Source organism: Lygodium microphyllum, chromosome 5 (assembly GCF_053477565.2).
Source record: "Lygodium microphyllum isolate KBCC chromosome 5, Lygodium_microphyllum_v1.1.10, whole genome shotgun sequence".
Lineage (NCBI taxonomy): Eukaryota > Viridiplantae > Streptophyta > Polypodiopsida > Schizaeales > Lygodiaceae > Lygodium > Lygodium microphyllum.
Genome location: NC_141139.1, coordinates 27,362,400 through 27,388,924, shown reverse-complemented (window position 1 = coordinate 27,388,924; position 26,525 = coordinate 27,362,400). Strand labels below are relative to the sequence as shown.

The 26,525-nt window shown below is 40.4% G+C and overlaps 1 protein-coding gene across 3 annotated transcripts in view; it reads left to right on the top strand.

Annotated features, from left to right (window-relative positions):
* Nucleotides 1-16,254, top strand: part of LOC148035637 (RNA-binding ASCH domain protein) — a 73,028-nt gene extending 56,774 nt beyond the window's left edge. The window contains exons 5-6 of one of the 3 annotated variants that reach the window (XM_087677630.1): nucleotides 14,904-14,963; nucleotides 15,112-16,254. In XM_087677630.1, coding sequence (XP_087533756.1) covers nucleotides 14,904-14,963; nucleotides 15,112-15,459 — 408 coding nt within the window. In that variant the 3' untranslated portion in view covers nucleotides 15,460-16,254. The remainder of the gene's footprint in view (nucleotides 1-14,903; nucleotides 14,964-15,111) is intronic. The other 2 variants (XM_087677631.1, XM_087677629.1) reach the window with 2 other exon arrangements.
* Nucleotides 16,255-26,525: the final 10,271 nt, after the last annotated feature.

Genomic DNA, 26,525 nt, shown 5'->3' with positions numbered 1-26,525 from the left:
AACCAGTAATTACAGCAGGCTGAAATGGTCAATTCTGCACTCCAACCAGAAGTTTCAGACTTGGGCAGAGTTTCCCCTCCTGGTCAGCTTGTTTTGGGTTAGTAATTGTATTGTTATGTTGCCAAATTTTACCCAGAATAGGTGAAAGACAGCCCATTATACTTTCTCTCTTTTTAAAAATAAAGGAATACTGCAAGGGGCGCCTGACTTAGGGGCCAATAGGGTGTCTATGTCACAACAGGAGCATTCTAGCTCCCTGTATGTCTTCTTGATTCTGTGTCTTTAAGTTCAGGTAAAGTGGGCGACTGTGAATTGGGTGAAAGCATTTATGTATTTTGGTTGTACACTACCGCCCTTTCCAGTGAACAGGCCGGTTTCAATTCCAGATAGACATGGTGGTACCCACACTTCTGAGGTGTTGCATGTTCCAGGCTTGGGGTATCATTTACTTTCGGTCCATAAGATTTGTTCTCTTGGTCTCTTGGTGGAGCTTGATAGTGATGCTGTTTGAGTCCTTGATCGTGGATCGAGGAAGGTTCTCTCTACAAGGTATGAGGAGAATGACATCTACAAATTGAAGTCTTCTACAGCTCTTACCTCTCAAACACAGTCTGAGCTATGGCAATGCTCGGTTTGGTTACCTGAACTATAAGTACCTTCGGAAGGCATTTCAAGGATCGTTTGTCCGAGGTTTGCCGGACATAGTAGTGAGCCAATATCCATGTGTCTCTTGCATTCATGGGAAACTACATCGGGATGCGACTCCCAACAAAGCTTTGAGACGGTCTACCTCACCTATGGAGCTTGTATCTACGGATCTGTGGCTCGATGAGGACCGAGTCCCTGAAGGGAAGCTTGTACTTCATGTTGATGGTAGATGACTACAATAGGATGACTCTGGCCTATTTTATGAGATTGAAGTCGGAGGCTTTCTCTCACTTCAAGGATTGGCTTTTCTTTGAGGAGAACCGATTTGGTCGGCGACTGAAGACCTTGCGTTTAGACAAGGGCGGTGAATTTATGTCTAATAAGTTTGCTCGTTTTTGTGTAGATAGGAGCATTCATCGGGAGTTTGCTAACACCAACACTCCTCAAGAGAATGACATTTTGAAGTGGAAGAACATAAATGTGATCGAGATGGTGCGCACCATGATGGAGCATTGACAGACACCTGAATTTCTATGAGCCAAGGCAGTGGCTACCGTAGTTCACATTCTTAATCGATCTTCCACTTCGGCTGCTGACAGGTTGACACCTTTTTTGGCTTACTTTGGGACTAAGCCAGATGCCTCTTATTTTTGAAACTTTGGGTGTGATGCTTATATGCACATCCCAAAGACGCAGTGTGACAAGTTCGAGGTGGCTTCTCGAGGATAGGTTTTTGTTGGCTACAACTCTCAGTCCCAAGGTTATCATTTGTTTGATCTTGTCAAGCAGGATGTCTACACGAGCCGAGATGTACGGTTCGTGGAAGTTCCGGCCACAGAGGGCGGTGAGGAGGATCGTGTCCTTGGAGATCCAGGGGAGAGTTGGGCTCCCAAGACAGTTTCTTATAACACCTAAGTGATCAGACCAAGTGCAATCACATTTAGTTTTGAAGACTTCTCTTTTAATTCTAAAAGTCCATAGGTTGGAGTCTACTCTTATTTATTCGATCACTCGATCGTGTGTGCCATACTCTATTGTCTCAGGCTCTTCTTCACTTTTCTCATTTGAGGAGTAGCAGTCCTCATACTCATCATCCAAACCACTACATTTTAACTGCTCATCGTTGTCTAGGTCTCTATTTTCAACTCTCTTTTCATTCGTGATCAGTGCCCAATTGTACATAAGGTTTAGGTCATGCACCTTGGTCCATTGCCATTTTGGCTGTGGCTTGAGATTTTGGCAGCTAGGTTACTAGCTAGCTTCCTCATCCAGTATTCAAGAATCCCTTGGAGCTCAAGTTTGTTAGAAGGAAAATGGAAAGGGGCAAGAGTTTGTCGTCTGCTAGGGCTTCTAGCCATCATGCAAAGTGGCACTAAAGGTGGGGTTTTATCCTTTGGTAGCTCGAATGTGGTGGCTTTATGGGACTCACATTCTATCCTTGTAGCTTGCTTATAATCCTTTTTTTTGTCCAAAAATGGTAGGTCATGGTGACTATGACATGCATCTAGTCCCGCTCGTCTTTTCAGGACAAGAAATATACCTCATTAATGGCCCGTATGAATTCCTAGCCTATGAGTCTCCCATTAAGATAGAGGAGATGGCATCCAAGTTGACCAGCGTTGTCGGAGCATTTGGGGTCGAAAGTCTATTGCAAGGATAATAGACAGCAAGGTGAAGGGAGATTTAGGGAGAGGAGTAGACGCAAGAGAAGGGGTTGAAAGAAATAAAAGATGTAGAAGAATACTCACAGGGTTGAAGCTTGCCAGGTTATTTCTGCTTTATGAGAAGACAAATCTCTTTTAGACAAAAACATACATAAAAGGCTCGGCTACTAGTGTCTTAGAGCCAGTATTGGGCTCGTTTTAGATTCCAATAGGTGATGCCTAGTATGTGTGCTCAATCTCATAGATGAATCCAATATTTTATAGTTTATCAATCTCTTCCTTAAGTCGACATGAGTATGCTTTGGATTCATCGGATAAGGTTGCTGCTTTACTGGTGTTGCATTTGGAGTCATTGGAATGTTATGCATTACGAGTCTCAGATTGACTCCTTTGAGTCCATTTAAGGACCAGGCAAACACGTCTATGTAGTCTCGCAAGAGAGCAATGAAATTAGCCTCCTCTTGCTCGATCAGGTCGTCAGCTATATAAACACGGGTCGAGGCTTCTTTCCTTCCCTTCCCTTCCTAAGTTGACTTCCTTGAATTTGGCAGGTCCTTCTATCACTTCGCTTGCCTGTCTTGCCTCTTCGCTCCTAGCAAGATCACTATCCTATCTCCCTTCTTGAATTTAGTGAAGCACCCTCCTCCTTGTTGGGCCCGTGATACACTTTGAGTCATGGATCGAGGGGGTCCCTGAGGAGTGGGAACCGAAGGATGGACCTCGGAGGTCACGGCAGATCCAGACACATTCTAGGGAGCTTGTTTTCTCTAACTATTGTTTCATGACTCATGTTATGTAAGATTGAGAGCCCACTTCAGTGCATGAAGCTTTGTAGTCAGATCATTGGCGGAATGCTATGGAAGCCGAGATGGAGGCTATTGAGTGGAATGACACTTGGTCTCTTGTGCTGTAGTGATGGGTTAGGCACGAAGATCGAGACAGTCAGTTGTTATGCGCAGCGAGAGACAGAGAGAGTGAGAGAGAGCAGAGCAGAGAGTGTACACGTTTTTTTTTTGGTACAATGACAAGTGTGTACCTCTAGGCTTTTAGATATATATATATATATGTGTGTGTGTGTGTGTGTGTGTGTGTGTGTAAGTACAAGTGCTAAGCCTGTGTTCACACCCGAGCACATTTAAAGGCACGAGGCCTTTATTCCTAACAACCTCCCACCTAAAGGCAATGTTCCTTAAGAGGAGAAAAGAATGAGCTAAGTATAGGTACGTACAAAGTTGAAATACGTATATCTATCCAACTCCCATCATTTGTCGGCAATGAACAAACCGCTCTGCTGGAAAATCCTTCGTGAGAAGGTGTGCAGGACTATCATCTGTATGCACTTTGAAAAGCTCAATGCTCTTGTTGTGAAGTACATCTCTAATGAAGTGGTACTTCACTTGTATGTGCTTTGTCTTTGCATGAAAGACAGGATTTTATGCTAGCATGACAGCACTCTGACTATCACAATGGAGAACAGGTAACTCTGTGATGCCAAGCTCTCCCACTAGACGTGAAAGTCATAAAGCCTCCTTCCATGCCTCAGTGGCAACCACATACTCTGCCTCTGTAGTAGACAACACAACACACTTTTGTAGCCTAGAGATCCAAGAGACTGCTCCTCCTATGAAAGTAAACACATACCTGGAAGTGGATTTTCTGCAATCGGCATGATCAGCATAGTCTGCATAAAGCCAACAACAGATGCCTTATGCTTCCCAAAGTAGATGCACATCTCCTTTGTGCCTTTGAGGTATCTCATAATACCTTTCACTGCTTCCCAATGCTTCTTTCCAGGGGTTGCCATGTATTTGCTAACCACTCCCACTGCAAAGGCAATGTCAAGATGTGTAGAAACCATAGCATACATCAAACTGCCAACAATTGAAGCATATGGTATCTCGGTCATTTCAACCTTCTCATCATCAGATGTAGAGCTGTCCTCTGCACCGAGTTTCACATATGGAGGCAATGGAACCTTGCACATTGAATTTCAGCCTTCACATATTGAAACGCTACAAAACCTTGGAGATATACTCATGTTGAGATAGATAGAGTAATCCTTTCGACGTATCTTTGAGTATTCGTATGCCGAGAATGTGATTTCCATCACCAAGATCCTTCATGTCAAAGCTGCCATGAAGACTTTGCTTCAGTGAATCGAAGGCATGAGTATTCCTGCCAGCAATCACCGTGTCATTAACATACAAAACCAAGATAATCAGGCTACCATCTACTGCTTTCTTGGTGTACAAGCAGTGATCCACTTGATTTCTATGAAAGCCTTGAGACTGCATGAATGTATCAAACTTATGATACCATTCTCTTGGTGCTTGTTTCAGCCCATACAAACTCCTGTTGTGTTTACATACCATCTTTTCTTTCCCTTGTTCAACAAACCCTTGAGGCTTCTGCATATATATGTCCTCATGTAGATCACCATGTAAAAATGCAGTCTTTGCATCCATCTGTATGAGTTCCATATCTTCAGCTACAATCAAGCCAAAATGGTTCTCAATGTAGTCATCTTGACTACACGAGAGAAAATCTCATCAAAGTCAATTCCTTGCCCTTGCTTGTATCCCTTTGCAACCAATCTTGCTTTGTACTTTGGTGAGGAACTAGAAGTGACCTTCATCTTATAACCCATTTGCATGGAAGTATTTTCTGCCCTTTAGGCAACTGCACCAAGTCCCAAGTGCCATTTTTCTCAAGAGATTCCATCTCTGACAACATGGCTTTATACCATTTCTTGCTGTCCTATCTGTCCATTGCTTCCTTGAAGCAAAGACGGTTCACCGCAGTCTGTCAACATGACATAATCAGCCACATAATTTGCACCAGGAACAAATCTGTCAGGTTGTCTAGTAGCCCTAGATGATCTCCTAACCCAATGGTCATTGTTTGCTGGCTGTTCTTGCCATTTTCAGCATGATGTCCTGGCATTTCATCCTGCAAATCAGCATTAACAGCTTGCTGTTCTTGCTTTTCTTGCACATGTAGTGGCTCATTATCATGGATAATAGCTGGCTGATTATTTCGAGCATTATTTTTTGCATTTACAGGTTCATTTATAGTAGGTATTTGCCATTGTACAGTGGGCACATTTTACTGTCTAAAAGGTATTTCTTCCCGGAATACAACTCTCGGACCTCCTCAGTCTTTTCGACTGTTTATGCATGTGATTTTCCCGGAAGATAACATCATTGGTGCGTACTACTTTCCTTTTCTCGGGATCCCACAATTATACCCCATTTCACCCTCGTCACCATATGCTAGGAAAATGCATTTACAGGACTTTGGCTCAAGTTTGCTACGTTTTTCTTTACGAATGTGCACAATTTAAACTGAGCATATGAAGGTGGCTTGCCCGACCACGCTTCTTGGGGAACCAATCCCCCCCTTCCCCTCCAAAGACTTGTTTAGTAACCGATTAATTAAGTGAACGGCTGTTATAATAGCCTTTGCCAAAAAATCATGGGTAATACAACATCGACGGACTTCATTCTGTATGGTCCGATTCATACACTCTGCAACTGCATTTTGGGGTGGATTATGAGGGGCAGTGAGCTTCCTCTTTATTCCTTTGCTATCACAAAATGCTTGAAAGGCCTTGGAGACATATTTCCCACCATTTTCAGAGCGAAGACACTTAAGTGTCATATCAATCTAATTTTCAACCAATGCCAAGAATTTTTTGAATTTATCAAGCACTTCATCCCTGCTGTGAATAGGATAAACCCATACCTTCCTTGTAGCATCATCAACAAAGGTGACAAAATATTTCTTTCCCCCTAGAGATAATCTTGGCATCTGACATATATCTGAATATACTAACTCTAGAGGAGAAGATTTCAAAGAAAGAGACTTTTTATGAGACATCTGTGCATGTTTACCATAAATACAATGATCACAATGCTCAAAATATGCATAACGAATACAAGGCAAGTAACCCAATCGAGAAAGCACTTTCATTCCTGTTTGACTCATGTGTCCCGACTGGTCATGCCACAAAGAAATGCTTGGCTGCTCGGTCATGGCAACATGGTCACACATACTAGATACATGAAGTGGATACAAAGTATTACTTTTGCAACCTCTGGCAATCAGTCTAGAACCTCTGGCAATCAGTCTAGATCCCTTACAAATCTTTCATTTTCCATCACCAAAGGTGGTATGAAAACCATCATCATCTAGCTGCCGAGTGCTAATCAAGCTCTTCTTGATTGAGGTACGTGCCGTACATGCTAAAGTGTAAAGACAGAGCCCTGCTGAAACTGTAATTGTACATTGCCAATACCTGCAATCTCACATGCATAGTTGTTCCCAAGATGGAAAACACCATGTCGACCCCCTGTATAGGCAGAGAACCACTCACTATGAGGGGTGACATGAAAGAAAGCACTTGAATCGAGAATCTATGTATTCATGCCATCATTTGTATGTGCAAGTAAAGCATGCACACCAAAGTGTGAAGAGACAAAGAGTACGCTACTCCCACTATCACTGTCATGAGTGACTACATTCACCTCTTCAATTTTAACAATGCTCTTCTTAGACTGACTGTCCTTCTTCTCTTCCTTGCTATCATCTGTCTTCTTGTCCTTTCCTTTCTCTTTCTTCCATTTGTGGTAGTCATGTTTAACGTGACCCTTCTTGCCACAATGATGGCATTCAACATCTTTGCCACGTGATTTATTGCGTCCCTTGCTATCAAATTTGCCTTTCTGCTATGATTTTTCCCTAGTATGCAAAGCACTAGAAGACTTACTGGATGCATTATTATGCCGATTCATTTCTTCCATGAATAGAGTACTCTCTACATCGGCATATAAAAGAATCACATTCGAATTGCTCATAGCAGTCCTGAATGTATCCCAGCTCTCTGGTAGAGCCCAAAGTAGAAACATAGCCTTAAATTCTTCATCAATCAAGAACTTGCAGGGAACCAGCTGGCTGAAAATAGAGTTAAACTCACTCAGGTGAGTAGACATTGCTGTACCCTCTTTCATATGCAAATCCATAAGCTTTTTGAGCCAATACACTTTGCTTGCAACACTTTTCTGTGCATACATTTCTTCCAATCAAGTCCATATAGCATGTGTAGAATCCAAACCTTCAATGTTAAACAGCAAGGCATCAGAAATCGATGGCTCAATGGTTGAGCGTGCAAGCTCATTTAACTCATCCCAATCTTTATATTCCATGTCCGCGGGCTTTGCCCCTTTGGTTTTGATTGGCTTTGTCTGCTTTTTTTGCAGCAGGATATTGTAGCACTGCTTTTGCCTAACTGCAAAGTTATGTGCTCCTTCAAGCTTCTTTATGTTCATGAGACTACTGCTATCAGTGCTGCCAGCCATGATTTTCAGCCCAAATATGACCAAAGAATCAGCAAATGCAGGCTCAAACTGTCATCCAAGTGACCAAGGTACAAACAAGTACCAAGAAGTACAAACAAGTCCCAAGCGCGCCTTGCCTTACACGTGCCGTCCGTTGGTCCTCATTGCAAGCTATCCGCTGGTCGTTGCACCTATTGCACGCCCACTGAACCACGCTAGTCCCGTTGGTTAGCAGTTTGTTGAATCCAACTTAAGTTTGGTCAGGAACTCCAGCCGACACTCTGCTTGACACGAACTCCAGTTGTCTACAGGCCTAATGATCATCTGCACCATATGCTTTGATACTAGTTTGTAGTGACGGGTTAGGCATGAAGATCGAGACAATCAGTCGTTATGCGGAGAGAGAGAGAGAGAGAGAGAGAGAGAGAGAGAGAGAGAGAGAGAGAGAGAGAGAGAGAGAGAGAGAGAGAGAGAGAGAGAGAGAGAGAGAGCACATTTTTTTTAAGGTACAATGACGAGTGTGTATCTCTAGGTTTTTAGATATATATATATGTGTGTGTGTAAGTACAAGTGCTAAGGGTGTGTTCACACCAGAGTACATTTAAAGGAACGAGGCCTTTATTCCCAACATGTGTCTCATTCCTCTTACAAGAAGGTGACTGGCGTCAAGTGGGCCTTCAAGACCAAGTACCTTAGCGATGGTTCTTTGGACAAGCACAAGGCTCGACTTGTTGCTAAAGGTTTTGCTCAGCACCCAGGCATTGACTTCCATGATACTTTTGTCCCCACTGCTTGTATGGCGACTATTCGCGCTGTTCCCAACATGTGTCTCATTCCTCTTACAAGAAGGTGACTGGCGTCAAGTGGGCCTTCAAGACCAAGTACCTTAGTGATGGTTCTTTGGACAAGCACAAGGCTCGACTTGTTGCTAAAGGTTTTGCTCAGCACCCAGGCATTGACTTCCATGATACTTTTGTCCTCACTGCTCGTATGGCGACTATTCTTGCCTTGGCTAGCCATAGGAGATGACTTGTCTATCAGTTGGATGTGAAGTTGGCCTTTCTCAATGGTGACTTGCAGGAGGAGATCTATGTTGAGTAGCCTCTTGGCTTTGGATCCTCGGATGGGAAAGTTTATAGATTGAAGAGGGCCTTGTATGGCCTCAAGTAGGCTCTGTGTGCATGGAACGAGAAGATCAACTCGTTTCTTTAGTCGAAGTTGGAATATCGGCGCTCCAAGGCCGATCCACAGCTTTATGTGCACACTTTCAAGGCTCGTTGTGTGTTGTTTGTGTCGTATGTTGATGATTTGATTATGATAGGGGATCATGCACAGAAGATCCGAGTGACCAAGACAGCTTTCCATCAGACATTCGAGATGACGGATTTGGGGCTTCTTCATTTCTTCTTGGGTCACGAGATTTATCAATCTCAGAGGGAGATTTTCGTCTCTCAATAGCGATACATTCAAGAGCTCTTGGTGACTTTTGAGATGGAGACTTGTCGGCCCATTTCTACTCCTATGGATCCGAACTAGAAGGCCACTTCATACTCCGATTCTCCCGTGACGGATGCTTCTCACTACTGTCAGTTGATTGGATCCTTGATTTGGCTACTCAACACTCGTGTTGATCTTTGTTTTGGTGTGGGTCTTTTAGCGAGGTTCATAAGTGAACCCAAGTAGGTGCATTGGCAGGCTGCCCTGAGGATTCTTCAGTATTTGAGGGGGAGGGGGACCTTTGACTTAGGTATTTCTTATCTAGCAGGTATTGATCCGCAAGATTATCCTCCATCTTGCAGTACTCCATATCAATGGTCCCATCCAGAATCTTCTCCCAAATGAAGTGATACAGGATCTCAATGTGCTCCGTCGGGGCATGAAATACAAGATTCTGAACCAAGGCTATGCAACTCTCATTGTTGCACCGTAAAAGAGTAGGGTGAGGTTGAGGGCAGCCAAGCTCCTCCAACAATCGTTGAAGCCACACAACCTCACATGTGGTGGAAGACGCGGCCTGATACTCCACCGCAGTAGAAAAAAGGGCTACCGTGGGCTGCTTCTTGCTACTCCAGGAGATAACACTTGTACCCAAGGTAAAATAGTAACCCATAGTAGACCGCTGGGCACTTCCCTAGGCTCTTCTTTGGAGACATGCCCGATCCTGTAGTCTTTTGACCTGTCCAGGATTTGACAAGGGGTGTTAGCAAGTCATTTCGTGGCCATGTCAGCAGTACGGACAGCAGAGGTGCTACGTCAGCAGAGCAGGTCACAGCAGGAGGCAAGTCAGCTGCCACATGGCAGCAGACTGTGCAGTCGGTCAGCAGTTTGTGCAGTCGGGCAGTTTTATTATTATTTTATGCAGTCGGCTGCATTTATTGCTGTTGATGTGGTGCTGGGCACTATTCTTTTCCGGCTATTTATAGTAAGTTAGTTGCACACTCTCCTATATTCTGATCTGACATCTGACAGAGTTGGTCTGCTGAGACTAACAGTGTGCGGGCTGACGGAGATTGAGGTTCTCAAGGTGGAGACACACACAGATATTTTCTCTGCACCCGTGTATATTTCTGCACTGCTATACAACATACTACACTGCAGATTTTCTGCGTTACACTGTCTCCTTTTTCTCTATCTCTTCTCTTTGTGTTCACTCTCTCACAGTCTTTGTCCTATGCTTCTGCATCGCTACACTCTAACAAACTTTACCTCTAACTTTACTTGCCTCAAGTCTTCACTAGGTTATAGGTCTTTCTTCCCCTTCAGCATTGCGATGCTTTATACTTTCACATTGCTACAACTTAACTAATATGCAACATTGCATCTAGTTGACTAGCCCCTCATGTGTACTTGATATTCTAGGAGCACCAAATGCATTAGGAAACATTCTTGTTTGCATACTTTGGACCATTGCAATGTGACTGTACATGAGAATTTGCATACTACTAGCCATACTAAGATACATTTTCCCATACATTGCATGCGTTACTAGCTGCATTTTTCCTCATGACCAACACTATACGGAGCATTTGCATGACCAACATTAATACTATGAGTCCTAAACACAGTGAGCTGTATATATACATTGCCAAACTTGCCACCTTGTGCCCCACCAACATCATGCCAACATTGTTATACATGGGGTTATGCATATTACCAGCCATACCTAGATACATTGGGCCTTGCATGTCACCCATTGGTTGCTGCATATGATAAGGAGTTGTGTCATACATTCTTGTATGCGGTCCCTGACCCACCATAGCATGGAATCTAGTATCACCATAAAAGTACTTTGATCCATAATTGCATGCATGCCTTGCTGTCCTAAAAACTTTGGATTGGCACTTCCAAGTTGGCCTTGCAATAACAATCATTTGCCCCACTAGCATCATTTGCTTATACCTACTACCCACGTTTGGAACATGCTACTGTATTGGCTCTTTCTTCGGTGCATCTTGCTATCCCGAACCTCTTTAAGGTGATTTTCTCTTCTTGCCTTTACTATCTACCTTTAAGGGATTCAAAAAGTGCATGAACGCATGATAATTTACAATTACACACATTTTAGGTGTTGTCACTAGCTAATCTTTAAAATAGTCATCAAATTCCTCTTGTTCTTGCTGGTCATCAGATTTTGAAGGCCTAGAAGGACCCACATTTTGATCTAAACCAACATTATCATCTTGCTGTTCATGTTGTGCGCCTTGATCAAGCATTGCATTTTCCCGAACACTTTGTGAATTCTCAGATTGAGAGGCATCATCTTTGCTTGATCCCATCTCACTATTTAAAGACATTCTCACTCTAATGCTTACCTGAATATAATTTCAGTACTAGACAAAGCTTCTAATATTCAATTAGGTACCTCTAGCCCACCAATTCGAGGGAATTGATGGTTTCCTAGCATCGGAACCATGTAACCAGCCTTTCTCCTTGGATAGGGTGGTAAATAACCAGATTAAGCACTAATTACAGCAATTAACAAATTCACAAAACTGAAATGCATACTTTACCATACAATCTTGGACATTGGATAACTTGTTGGTCCCAAAACCGGCACCCCTTTGGGTATTTCTTTAACTTATATTTTAATTGAATGTAGTATAATTGAGATTCCTTAATCTCCTTCGCTAATCTTAATGTCCCTTGTTACCACAAATAATTAGCAAGCCTTCAAACCAATTTGCTCCTTGGTTTGCTTGGGGATTGGTTTTCACGGTGCTCCTTGCAAGACTGGTTGGCCTTTTGAATCTTTGGGAAATTCCCTAATTTCCGCTATTGAAATTCAAGTCCTAGGTCCTCAATTCTGAGCACACATCCTGATGTGGCTGTCAAAACCCTAAATTTTGTTGCAAAAAAAGGGTTTAAAATGGAGATTTACTAAAATCTCTTTCTTTGATGGCTCAAAATATTGGAAAATATTGAGATAACTATTAGCAGTCATGTTTGTCATGCCTAGTTATCTCTTGTTGGTGAGCCTTAGTCTGAGTTAGACAAGGACTTTAGGAGCTCTGACTTTTTTCTCACTTGTTTTGACCGAGGAGGTAGCTCATTTTAGAGCACTCAGTTTATTGCATTTCAGTGCATTTTTCCTCTCTAGTCGGGATTTTTTGTGCATTTTCCGGGGCATTTTTTGCATTCTTCAGCTTGCCTCACCTGTTATCTCCTACGTGTGAGCCTTAGTCTGAGTCAGACGAGGACTTTAGGAGTTCTGACTTGTTTATCACTTGTTTTGATGGAGGAGGTAGCTCATTCTAGAGCACTCAGTTTATTGCATTTCAGTGCATTTTTCCTCTCTAGTTGGGATTTTATGTGTATTTCCCAAGGCAATTTTTGCATTCTTCAGCTTGCCTCACCTGTCGGACATTATCCACCCATTTCGGGATTTTTCTGAGCATTCTTGGCATTTTTGCTAGTATTAAATGCTGGTCGGATATATTTATGACCTCAAATTTCAGGTCAGCCAGTTTTTGGGCTTTTTGGCTATTTATAGCCATTATCCACTTGGCAATCTGTTGTATTATCATCTTCCCTCTTTCCTTGGTAGGTGCACACTCCGACTCCTTCGTCTTCCTCCCTCTTCTGTGTTGCCGTCATCATCAGCTTGATGTGATGCCCTCACTGATGCTCCAGGCTGCGTGCAAGGACTGATCAGTCCATAGCTTTGTATTCAGCATTCATTTCAATTAGTGCAGTATTTCTTTCTTCATTTTCTACTTCCTTTCTCTCTCTCTCTCTCTCTCTCTCTCTCTCTTTCTGTGTTCGTGTTCCTTCTTTCGTTGCGCACTCTCACAATAACTTGAGAGATGGCTGAGAGATGAGAAAGAATGCTATAGAGAGACATTTCAGAGCTTTATCGCGAGAAACACTGAAAAACTATTGCTGCCTTGCTCAAACAGCCATGGAAGATGTCACCTACAGCTTAGGATGACCAGAACGACTGTTGCCCCCTCTTGTATACTGTCATCTGTGCCACTACAATAGAATCCACCAGCCCCTAAAAACGTTTTTTGTGTTTGCATGGGTTTTTTGCTCAGTGGCAGCCTTCTAAACCCATTTTTTAGCATTATCCAGCCATTTAATTAATTTTCAGAACTAAATAATCTTGAAAATTAAATCCAGCTCTTCTGACCTTGCCCAAAATTAAATGTTCCCATTCATAATTAAAATGGCTAGGTCATTTGCAACTTGGAGTGGTCCCCAACCTCTCTTGACCTTTAGACTGTCATTCTCTAATGTCATCACAAACACTAATTGGCCAAATAACTATCCTAGGGTCAAAAATGGCACCAATTGACCCCCAAAGCTTAGTTGGCATAACTTATCACAACTTTTGCCTTTGACATCCACTGCATTCTCGGGGTCCTTGGCGTGTTAGCCTAGTTGACATAACTTATCACAAGTTTTGCCTTTGACATCCACTGAATCCTGGGGGTCCTTGGCTTGTTACCATGAAATAAAACTTCCATGTGCATCACATGTGCTAAACAACCTTGCAAATTTGATCAGATATACGACCCCTCCCCCCTCCATGGTTTTCCGTTCAATGCTACCTCACCTTTTTGGCAAATTAGTAGCTTGCCACATTAAGCCATTGCCTTCACCATTACTCTCCCCTAACATAAGAGGGGGAGAAGCCACAAGAAGCATATTTGTATCACATAGTAATAATTTGGGATGGTCATTTTCAGATGTCTGAACTGTGGGACTTCTCTTTCTTGTTTCCTTTTGTCTAGCAAAGCTGTTTTCTGAACTGTGGGGACTTCTTCTGGTTCCTGTTTCCTTTTGTCTAGCAAAGCTGTTTTCATCTCTATAGACACATTGAGCTTCTGCCTAGTACCATAGCTACATATGATTATAATCATCATCTTTTACTCTTAACATGCACTTCTATTCTGGATTTATCATCTCTATGCCTCATACACTTTGTACTTGAGCAGTGAGGACATCTTTCTCATTTTGCATTGTCTTCTTTAGCTTTGTTGTTGCCGTTGTGATTTTCTTTGTGACAATTGTCATGCTCTTGTAGAAGGGAGTAAGGCAATTGGTGATGTTTAGGGTGGAGATGGTACTTAACTTTCGAGGTGTGTTACTTTCTTGTATTGTGTTTTCTGTTTTTCAGGCTGCTTCTATGCACTACTCTGGAGCACTTAGTTAGGCATGCTCTTTCCTGCTTCCTGATTTGCCTAATGATGCTGATTTGAGTTTCTCAACAGTCTACGAACCCTAATCTGAAATCCAGCAACCTGCAGTCTGTTGAAGGAACCTGTTGGCTTATTTTAAATCATGAAACCAGTTTTGTCCTAACATGTCGTGGAATCTTCTTGAACAATCTTTCAATTGTTTTTTGAAAAATCTTCATGCATCACATCCTTGCCCAAGTTTGTGCATGTTACTGATTGTTTTTCTAAGTGTCTCTACTGTTCTGATTTGATCTCGGCCTTTAGGCTCACCTTGTGTAGGATACTTGTCATAGTTTATGCACTCTTGTGGGCATGCACGTTGCAACCACCCAATTATGATGACCTGAGGCATGTAGGTGGGAAACATGTGGACATAATGTACTGTTGTGTGCATACTTAGGCCCTTCACATAAGGTATTGATGCTTAATCTTCTGTTACTCTGTTGTTAATCTTGTAGGGCCATCTTGTCTAAACCTCATAGATGCTTTCTGTTATCTGGTTGTGCACTCGTTTGTATGTGCATGGGCGTGTTTGTTATGGACAGTGCAATAAAGTTTTTCCTTTGTTCTTGCAGAAATTGGTGGTGCCCTTCGAAATGCGAGGCTGGTTAGGCGTCTATAACTTGGAGAAACGAGTGGGTATCAGTACAACATGACTATGTTTGCATGAATTAATTTCTTGTGACGTAGGTAGTGAACATAGCCATAAGGCATAAATTTTAACAAGGGTGTCTCCTTCTGTATCTTCCTTTTAAAAATGTCCACTATGGCTGGTTACCTCAGATGGCAGCTGATGCAGCTAGGGCTCTAAGACCAGTCAGGGGACCTGCTCCAGTGAAGTTTCCTCTACCTGATCCTGCAGATATTCGGTCATTGAGACCCGGGGTTCTGATTTCAGGATCAAATAAACAGTCAGAGCTTGTGAACACGCCATCACTGAATGCATCGATAGTGGGAGCTCGAGAAGCAGCTAATCAGTACAAGAAGCAGCAGCATCCTGAAAGTTCGGCAGTCATTTCAGCTCTCTCTGGAAATTGTTCTTACCCCTCACCACGAAGCAAACCTGCACGTTTTGAGTATAGAAAGAAAGAGGAACCAAATCCTACAGTAGGAAGGACTACCAATTCATAGATCTCAAGCAGGCAGCAGATGACGTACTGAAAGTATGCCCATCTATCTTTACTGGTCTACCTTTACTGGAAACTTGGAATCAGGGGCTTTGTGCCTTACAGGTGCAGTACCTTTTCCAGGTCCAGAAAGAAATCTTGGGCATTTCAGGGGCCTTGTGCCTTGCAGGTGTAGTACCTTTTCCAGGTCCACAGACAGAGCTTGGGCATTTCAGCTGGTGAATTTAAAGCTTCTCCTGCTGGAAAACATTGTACTAAAAATTTCACTTTACTTTCGGGTCGTTGAGATGCACCTGCACCTTGTTGCCTTCCGAACCATTCAGATGGCAGCAGCACTGCAGAATCCAGTACCCAGTATCCACCCAGTGCTTTGGTACTAGGGTAAGCTTCTCACAGTTCTCAACTACGGCAGATACTATAGGCTTTCTGTGTTACACATCTAGTAAGCAAATGTGTAATTCACCTCCGGAAAAGTTTTTGGAGTTGAAAAGCTATCTTGATGCACCCGTTGCTAGAAGCCTTGGTCTTATGGAGTGATAGATTGAGTACATAGCAAATGGGTTGATTTTGGGCTTCCAAAACATGCAAAGCATTTATGGGTTACTTGTATATTTCTGTCTTCAATTTAATTGGGGTTTCTAGGATATAGTGAAAGAAACACATTTCAAGTTTTCATAGAAAGTTGCAATATTTTTTCGCGGACCCTTTTGCAATCATGGTGGTATGTTCCACCTAATTGATGTAATAAAATTATTAAGTGATATAAAGGTTGCTGCTAACAGCTTGGGAGTTGTGCAATATGAGAAGATGTCCATGTGTCTTGGCAAGTGGACTCATTGTAACATCAAGCTATACCATGATCTCAAAGATTGGAAGAGATTACAGTGAATGAAGTTTAAGGTTCGGCTTTGTGCTCAGCAGAAATCGATGGTTGTTAGGACCAAAGGTTGGCCTTAAGCTTAGTCACCAGCAAGATAGGGATGTTAAAAGTATTTGAGTCATATTTCAAGGCATGCAGTAGGAATACCTAATGGTATAGAAATGGTTTTGAAGGGAGTGCGACAATGATTTTCAAGGATTAAGAATTGTGCACAATTTATAACCTCGATGTAATATCTAGAAGCTACTAGTGAAAGAGAGTGCAATTACCTGAATACGAAGGCCTATCTAAGGGCCCTTGAAGTAATATGCTTGTAATTAAGTTTTTAAAAAAAGAATTTGCTTCATTTGGGCCTTAGGGTGTTCCACATGGGGATCAGAGTTTTATGTTGACTGAGGGTGTAAGAATATCTGATATTAAGGTTGCACCATAGAGAGATTATGGAGATTCGAGATCCACTAGTGGCATGAACAGCAGTTGGTAGCCCAGAGAGAACAGGACACCATCTTATCAAGGATGTATGATTTCCTATACCTATTGATCTTGATTGGATGGAGTTAAATAGGATTGCCCCAGATGGAGATCATAGCTGCATGTTGACTGAGGGTGTAAGAGTATATGATATGAAGGTTGGACCATAGAGAGATCATGGAGATTTGAGATGGCATGAACAGCAGTTGGTAGCCCTGAGAGACCAGGACACCATCTCATCAAGGATGTATGGTACCCTATACCCATTGATCTTTGATCGGATGGAGTCAGATAACATTGTGCCACATGGTTGTATCCTTGACACGTAGTAGTTTATCACCCAATCACATAGCCAATCATTTAGTGCTCCTGATATCCACTCCTCGTATTCCAACATTGATATTGTGTTATATATCAATTTGTACTGTTATCACATATCACATTTTGGCATGATATGCTTTGATATTCGGTGATTATCACCCATTGTGAATGGTTGTCCCATAGGCTGCTCTTAGTCTCAATAGATGTTTCTCATAGGCTGTTCTCACCTGTAGTAGATGTTGCATCTACCTCTCTCTCTCTCTCTCTCTCTCTCTCTCTCTCTCTCTCTCTCATCTTTGCATTTTGTTTGGTATTTCTTTTGTGCGTGTGCACATTTTTTTGTGTGTGTGTATGTGTGCGTCTCTCTCTCTCTCTCTCTCTCTCTCTCTCTCTCTCTCTCTCTCTCTCTCTCTCCCCATATTGAGAGGGAAGCAATGGTGGGATGCGAGAGAGACTGAACTGCAAGAGGGTTGAGAGAGAAACACAAGAGAGTTTTGGGGATACAATGAATGGTACACTCAATTCTTTGTTATCTTCATGTATGTATAATTATACAATGTGTCCTTATATAAGGGGTGCTCGTTGTATTACTGAAAGGCCAATGGCTTTTTATGGAAGTACTATAAGAAAGTGAAGATACTATCCAATGCCCATCAACATTGTAGTGTGTAAAAATGCACAGAAGATAAAGCTCTTCGTGAGATTTGCAGGGTTATCACTCATATGGACCTTGAAGTGATCGTGATGGGTGCTCGTCACTCGAATATAGGTGTGTGGGTATGATGTACAATGAGTAAATGTGGGGGGCTAGATACCAGGTGTCTTTATTCCCAACCTCTTGTTGAAAGGTGAATGTGCCTTAGTGAGGAGTAAAAGGGGATTAAGAAAAAGAAGTAGAAGATGTATATAGGGTATGACAGGATGATGAAAAACATCATCTCATTCTACGCCCATTAACCTCCTAAGGAAGGCATATTGTTTTATTGGGAGACTTTTAGTGAATGGATTTGTAGGATTCATATCCGTAGGAATCTTAACAAGCACAATGGATTTGTCTTCTATCATTGCTTCAATGAAGTGACAGTGTACCTCAATATGTTGTTCTCGTATAAAAGACTAGATTATGGGTCAATTGAATGGTACTCATTGAATCTAAATATAGTATATGAGTCATCGTTATACCAAGATTTGCAAGTAGATTGCCTAACCATAGGGTTTTCTTGCAAGCCTAAATGGTTGTAATGTACTCCGCCTTGATAGTAGACAAGGCCATGTATTTACATGCTATGGACATTCAAGAGATGGCACCTCCAATATAGGTAAAGACATATTCAGAGGTAAGCTTCCTATTGTTTGCATGTCTCGTATAATTTGAGTAAGTGTGACTCATGACTCTTGGATCTTGGCTACCATAGTAAATGCACATTTTTTATGTGCTATTCAGGTATCTCATGATACCTTTCACGGCATCCCAATGTTAGGTGTAACCATATAATGTGTCACAACTTTCATTGTAAATGCTATGCTAGGATGAATAGCTATCATGGCGTATGTCAAACTACCCACTGTGAATGCATGTGGAACATTGGCCATCTTGGTCCTCTCATCGTTTGATTACGTAAAATTGGTTTGACTAACCTTAACATGAGAAGATAAAGGATAACCAATAGGCTCATTATCATGTATATGAAGCTGCTCAAGTACTTTGTGTATATACTCATTCTAGAATAAGTAGAGATATTCCTTAGAGCGATTGTGCATAATGCGTATACCAAGTATGTGTTAGGTCTGTTCCATATCCTTCATCTTAAATTTCTTGAGCTGAGTCTTTAGATCATCCACCTCAACATGAATACTCCTAGCTGTAAGCATATCATCAACATAAAGCACCAAAATAATAAGGCTACCATCACAGGTCTTCTTCATGTATAAACAAGGATCCATATCATCGTGGAAATATCCTTGCCAATGTATAAAAACATCAAACTTATGGCACTACTCCTAGGTGCTTGCTTAAGCCCATTAATACTTTTTTTAAATTTGCACATTGGGTGTTTTCTACCTTTCTCTGCAAAGCTCTTAGGCCAATACATATAAATCTCACCATGCAAATTTCCATGTAAGAAAGCCATTTCAACATCCATATGATAAAGATCCAGATTTAATTGAGCAACTAAGGCTAAGACCAACTATCATGCAAGGAAATGAAGTTTCATGTACGATTTCTTTGCAGCGACTCAAACTTAGACTACATAGCTCTCTCCCAAGAATGAGAATGACCTTTGCACATAGCCTCCTCATAGGTAAGTGGCTTAGTAGAGTTTGTCACCACGATATAATCCATAGACGCCTTGCTCATAGCGATCAGGATGACATGAAGCTCTTGGAAGCAGAGTGTCTCAAAGATGGCTATGGGACTTGTATGATATGTCCTCTCTATCTAATGATATGATTATATACTGGTGGATCTTGGGCCACTACATCGTCAATTGTAAGTTATGTAACTGGCTATATTGTAATAGGAAGCTCCTCCTAAAAGACAACCGTTTCTACCTTAACTACCAACATGCTATTTATGCACCTTCTCGCGGAAAATCACATCATGGCTATAGATAACCTTCGAAACCTGTGAATCCCAACTTCGATAGCCCATCTCACTTATATCACCATATCCAAGGAATATGCATTTGATAGACTTTAGATCTAGCTTGTTGCGCTTGTCCTTGGGAACATGGTAGAAAGTCTCACATTCAAGGACCCTCAAATGAGTATATAACGGAGGTTTCCCATATCATACATCTTTTGCAACTTGCCAACCAAGAGCAGTGTATGTGGATCTATTAATGAGATGTATGACAATAGTAACTGCCTCATCCCAAAAGTACCACGGCAAGTCTATTGACAAAGCATACTGTAGACTCTTTCTTGAATGGTTATATTCATGCACTTTGTAATACCATTCTGGGGTGGGGTGTATGGGACAGTCAATTGACAATTTATATACTGTTCACCTTGCAAGACTGCTCAAATGCCTTAGAGACATTTATCTCCATTGTTATACCTTAGGCATTTGAATTTATACTCGTACCCATATTGGTTCTCAATAAGAGCAACAAAGCACTAAAATGTAGCTAGAACATCCAATTTCTACTTAATAGGATAAGCCCAGAGATTATGTAAATAATCATTAATAAATATCACAAAGCACTTCATGTCATCCAATGATAGATAGGGCATGGGATCACATACATTGGAATCACATACTTTGCATTATTCTTTGCACTTTTCCCTTGCTTTTCTCATTGCACCTATCACTGCACATTTTATGGCAATGCGGCCTAATATGATCGTGCTATCTACAATAATGACATGTTTAAGAGGATTTACATCCATATGACTTGCCGCGAGTTTTTCCACAAGATTAAGACTTGCTCCTATTGGGTAGTGAGTCTCTAACATGGTTATTATTGCCATTGCCACCATTTGTGCCTCTAACAATCAATGCATGAGAAGTGCGAATTGCATCAATGTTCTTCATGTTTACCTCTTTTATTAGTACAACACTCTCTACATCATTACATTTAAAACCACCATCAAGGGGATGAACACTCATAGTAGTACGAAAGTTGTCCCATGACTCAAGTAGTGCAACAAGCAAGAACATAGACTTGTTATTATCTTCAAATTGAATGCCTTGTGATACAACTTGACTAAAAATGGAATGAATCTCATTCAAAATAGTAGACATAGTTGTACCCTCCTTCATGCAAAGGTCCATAAGCTTCTTCAGCCAACTAGTACAACTAAGATGCAAGACTTTCCTTGTCGCAAAGAGCATAAATCTTTTTTCATAATACATAAGCACTACCCTGAGTGTTAATGATATTAGATTACACCTACTTTGATAATGATAGAATGATAGTGGACTTGCATAGCTCATTAAGTTTTTTCCAATCCTTTGCATTATAAAGCTTAGGCTTCGTGCATGTCCTCTAGCTTTAATGATTTAACTTGCCTCTTCTGCACCAAAACTTGCCATATCTATGTCTTCTGATATTGGAAGTTATTGCCATCGAGCTTTTCAATGTTGAAAATAGCACTATTTGTCGATGAACATGCCATAATTATTGCAAATGTCTATAAATGACATGAGGATGGGATACTGTAAATCCAACAAAACAGTCCCAAAATTGATGCAAAAGGATGGGAGCAAGCGAGGGTATAGTTATCCACAAAGTGCAATAAATAGAGTGCTAAGACAAACTCTCCTCTCCAAAAGAATGTTGAAACCTGTAATTATAGCAATACTAAAATAAAGATAGTAGTGTATGTCAATTCAATTATGGGAAAATAACCAAGAAAGAAGCAAGCTTCCATTGCCAAGGATATCAGGGTAGCAATCGAGATACAAAGAATCCAACTAGTAGTGACTGAGCATAGACCATTGGTACCAAAGACTACCATGGAGTCAAAGTGTTAGTAAACCATGTATCCCATAACCATATATATGATGCATATAGAAGATCTCAAGTGCAACTGTAGCGATCAATTAAATGCACAACTACTTGAGCAAAGAGCAATGGTCCTCAATACATAACCAATATGCATGTATACATCATTGACAAACTATTGATAAAGGTCAATACAGATGTCCAAAGTAGACGAATCAAATCATCCCATAAGTGGAGGTAACTACATCCAATAGCATATAAGAGAGCATATAGAAGAACCAAGAGTTCTACTATTTCAAAGAATCAAGCTCTGCTACATGTAAGTACAATAATCTCCAACTAAAAGTGAATTTAGAATACAAAGGGAGCAAGCAAAGCTCAAAACATATATATAAAAGCATTCGAGAAGCCCAAGCGCATCACAAATATATCTAGAAGCATAAGTGTCCAATGAAGCTTCAATGCCCATAAGTGAGCAAGCAGGAAAGATCAAAGAAACTTATCAAAGTCCAATTACATCAAATGAAGCTCAAATCCAAGTGATAAAGCATGTCATAACCATATTCGGTCTCATACATCAATATTAGACATCATCAAGATATATAGTATATGCAAAATACCATGTAAGCACAATAGGCATTCAAAGCATGAAGCTCATTGTTGTATGCTTGATGCCAAATTATTAATATATCAATAAATACTTCAACGATTGATCTAATCAATGTCTAATTAGCCCAAAATCCTTTTCAAAGCATCAGTGCATTGTCCATGCATTGCAAATATTTTTCATAAGCATAAGTGATGTATAAACCAATCAAATGCTTCCTATCCAAACCAAAATAGTTCTATTTTGTGTAAAATAGAGAATTAAAAACTACAAAAAATCAATGCCATGAGTGCTAACTCTATATCTCTTATAGTGCTCTTCGTTTCTAGCTATAGAACACCCAAATCTGATATTGTATGCAAAATTTATTGCCAAAATACAATAGTGCTATCAAGTTGCGAAAAGGCAATCATTGTTTCATTGCATCCATATTTGAAATGTATCCAAGAGAATATCGCCAAGTCAATTGAGTAAAAGGTTGAAATGGCCAAGGTTCCTTATGCATCCATAGTTTATAGCTTGATGCACACTAGGGAAGCTACATGTCCAGACATTGCCTACATAGTTGGAGTGGTTAGTAGATATATGGAAAAACCCTGGGAAGAAGCATTGGGAGGTAGTAAAGAGAATCGTGAAATACTTGAATGACATGAGAGCTATGTGCATATGCTTGAAAGAAATGACATATCTATTCTTGAATATGTCGATGCTAATTTTGCAGGAAATGTAGATTCTAAAAGGTATAATACAAGTTTATCTTTACTTTCACAAATGGTGCAATCTCTTGGATCACTTGATTACAACCAGATTACAACCATGTACTATTTATCTACCACTAAGATTGAGCACATTGCAACCACCCAGGCCTACAATGAAGCTATATGGCCTATTTATCTAGTGGAAAACTTGGGCATTATAAGACAAATGCCTACATTCCACTTCTTGGGGGTAAAGGTGTATATACCTAGCTGCCCACATGTACTCATTGTACACTATACCCACATACCTATAAACTATAGGTGTCGGACGCCCATCATTGTCACTTCATTCTTTACTGTTTTAGTGACTATTGAATAAGGGAAGGTAAATTAGCCATTATGATTGTTGGAGTTCCCAAATATAGTGTCTCTTTCTCTTGCTCTCTTGTTCCATTTGCCATAGCTCTTGCTTGACTCTTGCTTCCACTTGTGTGCTTCCACTCCTGATCTACCTTTCAACTAGTATCAAAGCTTTGACTCAAGGAGCTTCACTGATGATCATTTTGCTTTAGCTTGAGAAGAAGCTTCAAGTCAAGCTTTCATGGTAGCCATTTTTTCTTTCTCTCGAGGTATTAAGTCTTCCCTTCTCCCAACTTGTTCCAACCATCTTATTCCTGGCTTATCGAGAAGCTTCCCAAGCTTAATTGAGCCTTGTTGAGTGCTTGTTGAGCTGAGAAGATTCCACAAAAAACCCTTCAGTTTGCTGCATATAAATGTTTTTATGCAAATCTCCATACAAGAAGCATGTTTATATCCATATGAACAAGCTCTATGTTTTCCTTGGCAACCAATGCATGCATTGTAGGAAGGGTGGTCATCTTAACTATTGGTGAGTTATCTCAAAGTCAATTCCCTTGTCTTGCTTGAATTTCTTGGCCACCAATCTTACATTGTACCTAGGCAATGCATAAAAGATGATGATATCTTCAACTTATAGACCCACTTGCATGGTAGTGCATGTTTACCCTTAGGCAAAGGAAATAACTCCCAAGTAGCATTTTCAACAAAAAATGCTACTTTGACTGCATAGCTCTTTCTAGTTATAACTATCATCCCTACAAGGAAACTCATCATAATCCGTAACCATTACATTCTCTAGATACTGAGTGTATCTATTTGGTGGTCTAAAACCCTCATATCATTTTGTAAAACTAGCTCAACAGGAGCCTATGGCAGTCTCATCTATCTATCTTGTAAAACATGAGGTATCCACCTATTTGTGGTACTTCCACCTTAGCATTAGTTGGTTTGTCAAAGCCTTGCATCATGTGAATAGGCTGTACATGTTGCTAATGTGGTGGTTGTCCACCTCTTAGAACACTAGCTTGTGGATCTTAAGTGTTTTAATGAGTTGCCTATGCATCTTATCTTCATTAAAAGTGACATCATGACTGTATACTACCTTCTTAGGCTTAGTATTCCTTAAGTGATAGCCCATTTCTCTTGAATTTCCATATCTAAGAAATATACACTTCTTGGACTTAGAATCAGGCTTACTATGCTTGTCCTTAGGCACATGCATACATTGTTAACATTAAAAGATACATTCTCAATCATAACTAGGCCTTCTTCTAGACAGTAACTCCTCTAGAATTCTTTTATCCAATGGATTACTAGGAGACCTATCAATCAAATGCATAATTGCCTTTATAGATGTAGCCCAAAACCTAGTAGTGAGATCAATATTAGAGAGCATACCGTAGACCCTTTTGTGAATGGTCCTATTCATCTTCTCAATGATATCATTTTGAGAATGATTATGAGAAGCTATTGGCTCTCTTTTGATACCATGGATTGTATAAATAAAAGTTTGTAAAGGCATCAAAAGTGTATCCAACATTAGTGTTAGCTTTTAATCACTTACACTTTTTGCCTAATCGATTCTTTGCAAATGCTAAGAACTTTTGAAATGCATCTAGCACATCACTCTTTCTACAAAGAGACCAAGCCCAAACCTTCTTGGTGGCATCATCCATGAAAGTGACAAAATATGAAGCTTTACCTACTAAGACCATGGGCATAGGCCCACACAAATCACTATGAACCAAATCCAAACACTTGATATTCTAGTGTAAGTACCTCTCTTATGTGATAATGTAGTTTGTTTATGAAAAATATAATGCTCATAAGAACCAAGATCAGAGAAGTTCAAACTTGGAAGATAATTCAAATGACACAAAGCTTTCATTCTAGTAACTAAAATGTGTCCCAAACAGTGATGCCATAAAGAAAATGATGGCTACTTGGTGATAGTTACATCATGATCTGTAATCCCTAAAGCATGTGAATGATAAAATATCAAATTTATGTCATTTGGTGAAAATGAGAGATCCTTTGCAAAATTTCCATACACGATCTTCAACACAATAACCAAATTCATCAAGCTGTCCAATACTAATTAGACTCTTAGTCAAGTTTGGAACATACTATGTATTTTACAAGTCAAAAGAAGATCCATCAAGTAGTGAAAAATGTATATCCCCTATACCAACAATGTCACATGCATAGTTATTACCAAGACAGGTGCATTTTCATCTCTTAGTGTCATAAGTAGTTAACTAATCTTTATGTGGAGCAACATGGAATGATGCTTTTGAGTTCAAAAGCCAATTTTGTGACATGCCATTGTTCATGGCAACTAAGAATGCATCAATAAAAGAGGAAACATATAAGACATCTCCATTACCATTGTTTGCTACAAGGATTAATCTCTTCTATCTTTGCCTTCTTCCTTGTGCAATCATTCTCATTATGCTTTTTGCCTTTTTGCTTGTTCTTTCACTTGTAGCAATTTTTCTTTATATGTCATTTTTATTACAAAACAAATATTCTACATCCTTCTTATTACTGTGAGACTTACACCTTGACTTGCGCATTTCGAGAGTTTTCCCTACTATTTGATTTTCCTCTCTTAATGGGTACACTAGAGTGCGTGACTTTGCATTATTCTTTCTATTCACCTCCTTAGTGAGCAAGCTGCTCTCAACATTACTCATAAGACCACTTGGCAGGTGGAGAGTCGCTAATGGCTATTCTAAAAGTGTCCAATAAGAACATAGTCAACTTGGGGCAAGATGACCAACCATGAGATAGCCTTCAATGAAAAGTGATCTTTTGTGATATCAAGTAGTTGAAAATAGTATTAAAATCATTGAGATGGTTGGACATAGACATCCCCTTCCCATGTAAAGATCAATGAGTTTCTTCAACCATTATACCCATTCAACAACACTTTTTTTCTCTTGTAGATCATGTAGATTATTCCATTTACTAAATGCACTACCTATTGTGTTGGTAAAAGGATAGAAAGACATTAGTATTTTTGGAGAAAAATAGGGGCAAAATACTAGCTACACTGTAAAGATACTCATTTTTTAAATCATAGAAATAATTAAAAGTATTTTTCATCTTTACTTTCTTGCACAACTATCATGGATGTTCTCACCTTGTCTCTCTTCTTTGTGCCTTTCTCTCTCTTATGCGGTCTTTTATCCTTCTCTTTTATTTCTAATTCCTTTTTTTCTTGTCACTCATAAGGTAATTTTAGCACCAAAAGGTTTCTTCTTGAAAATGTTATTTTTC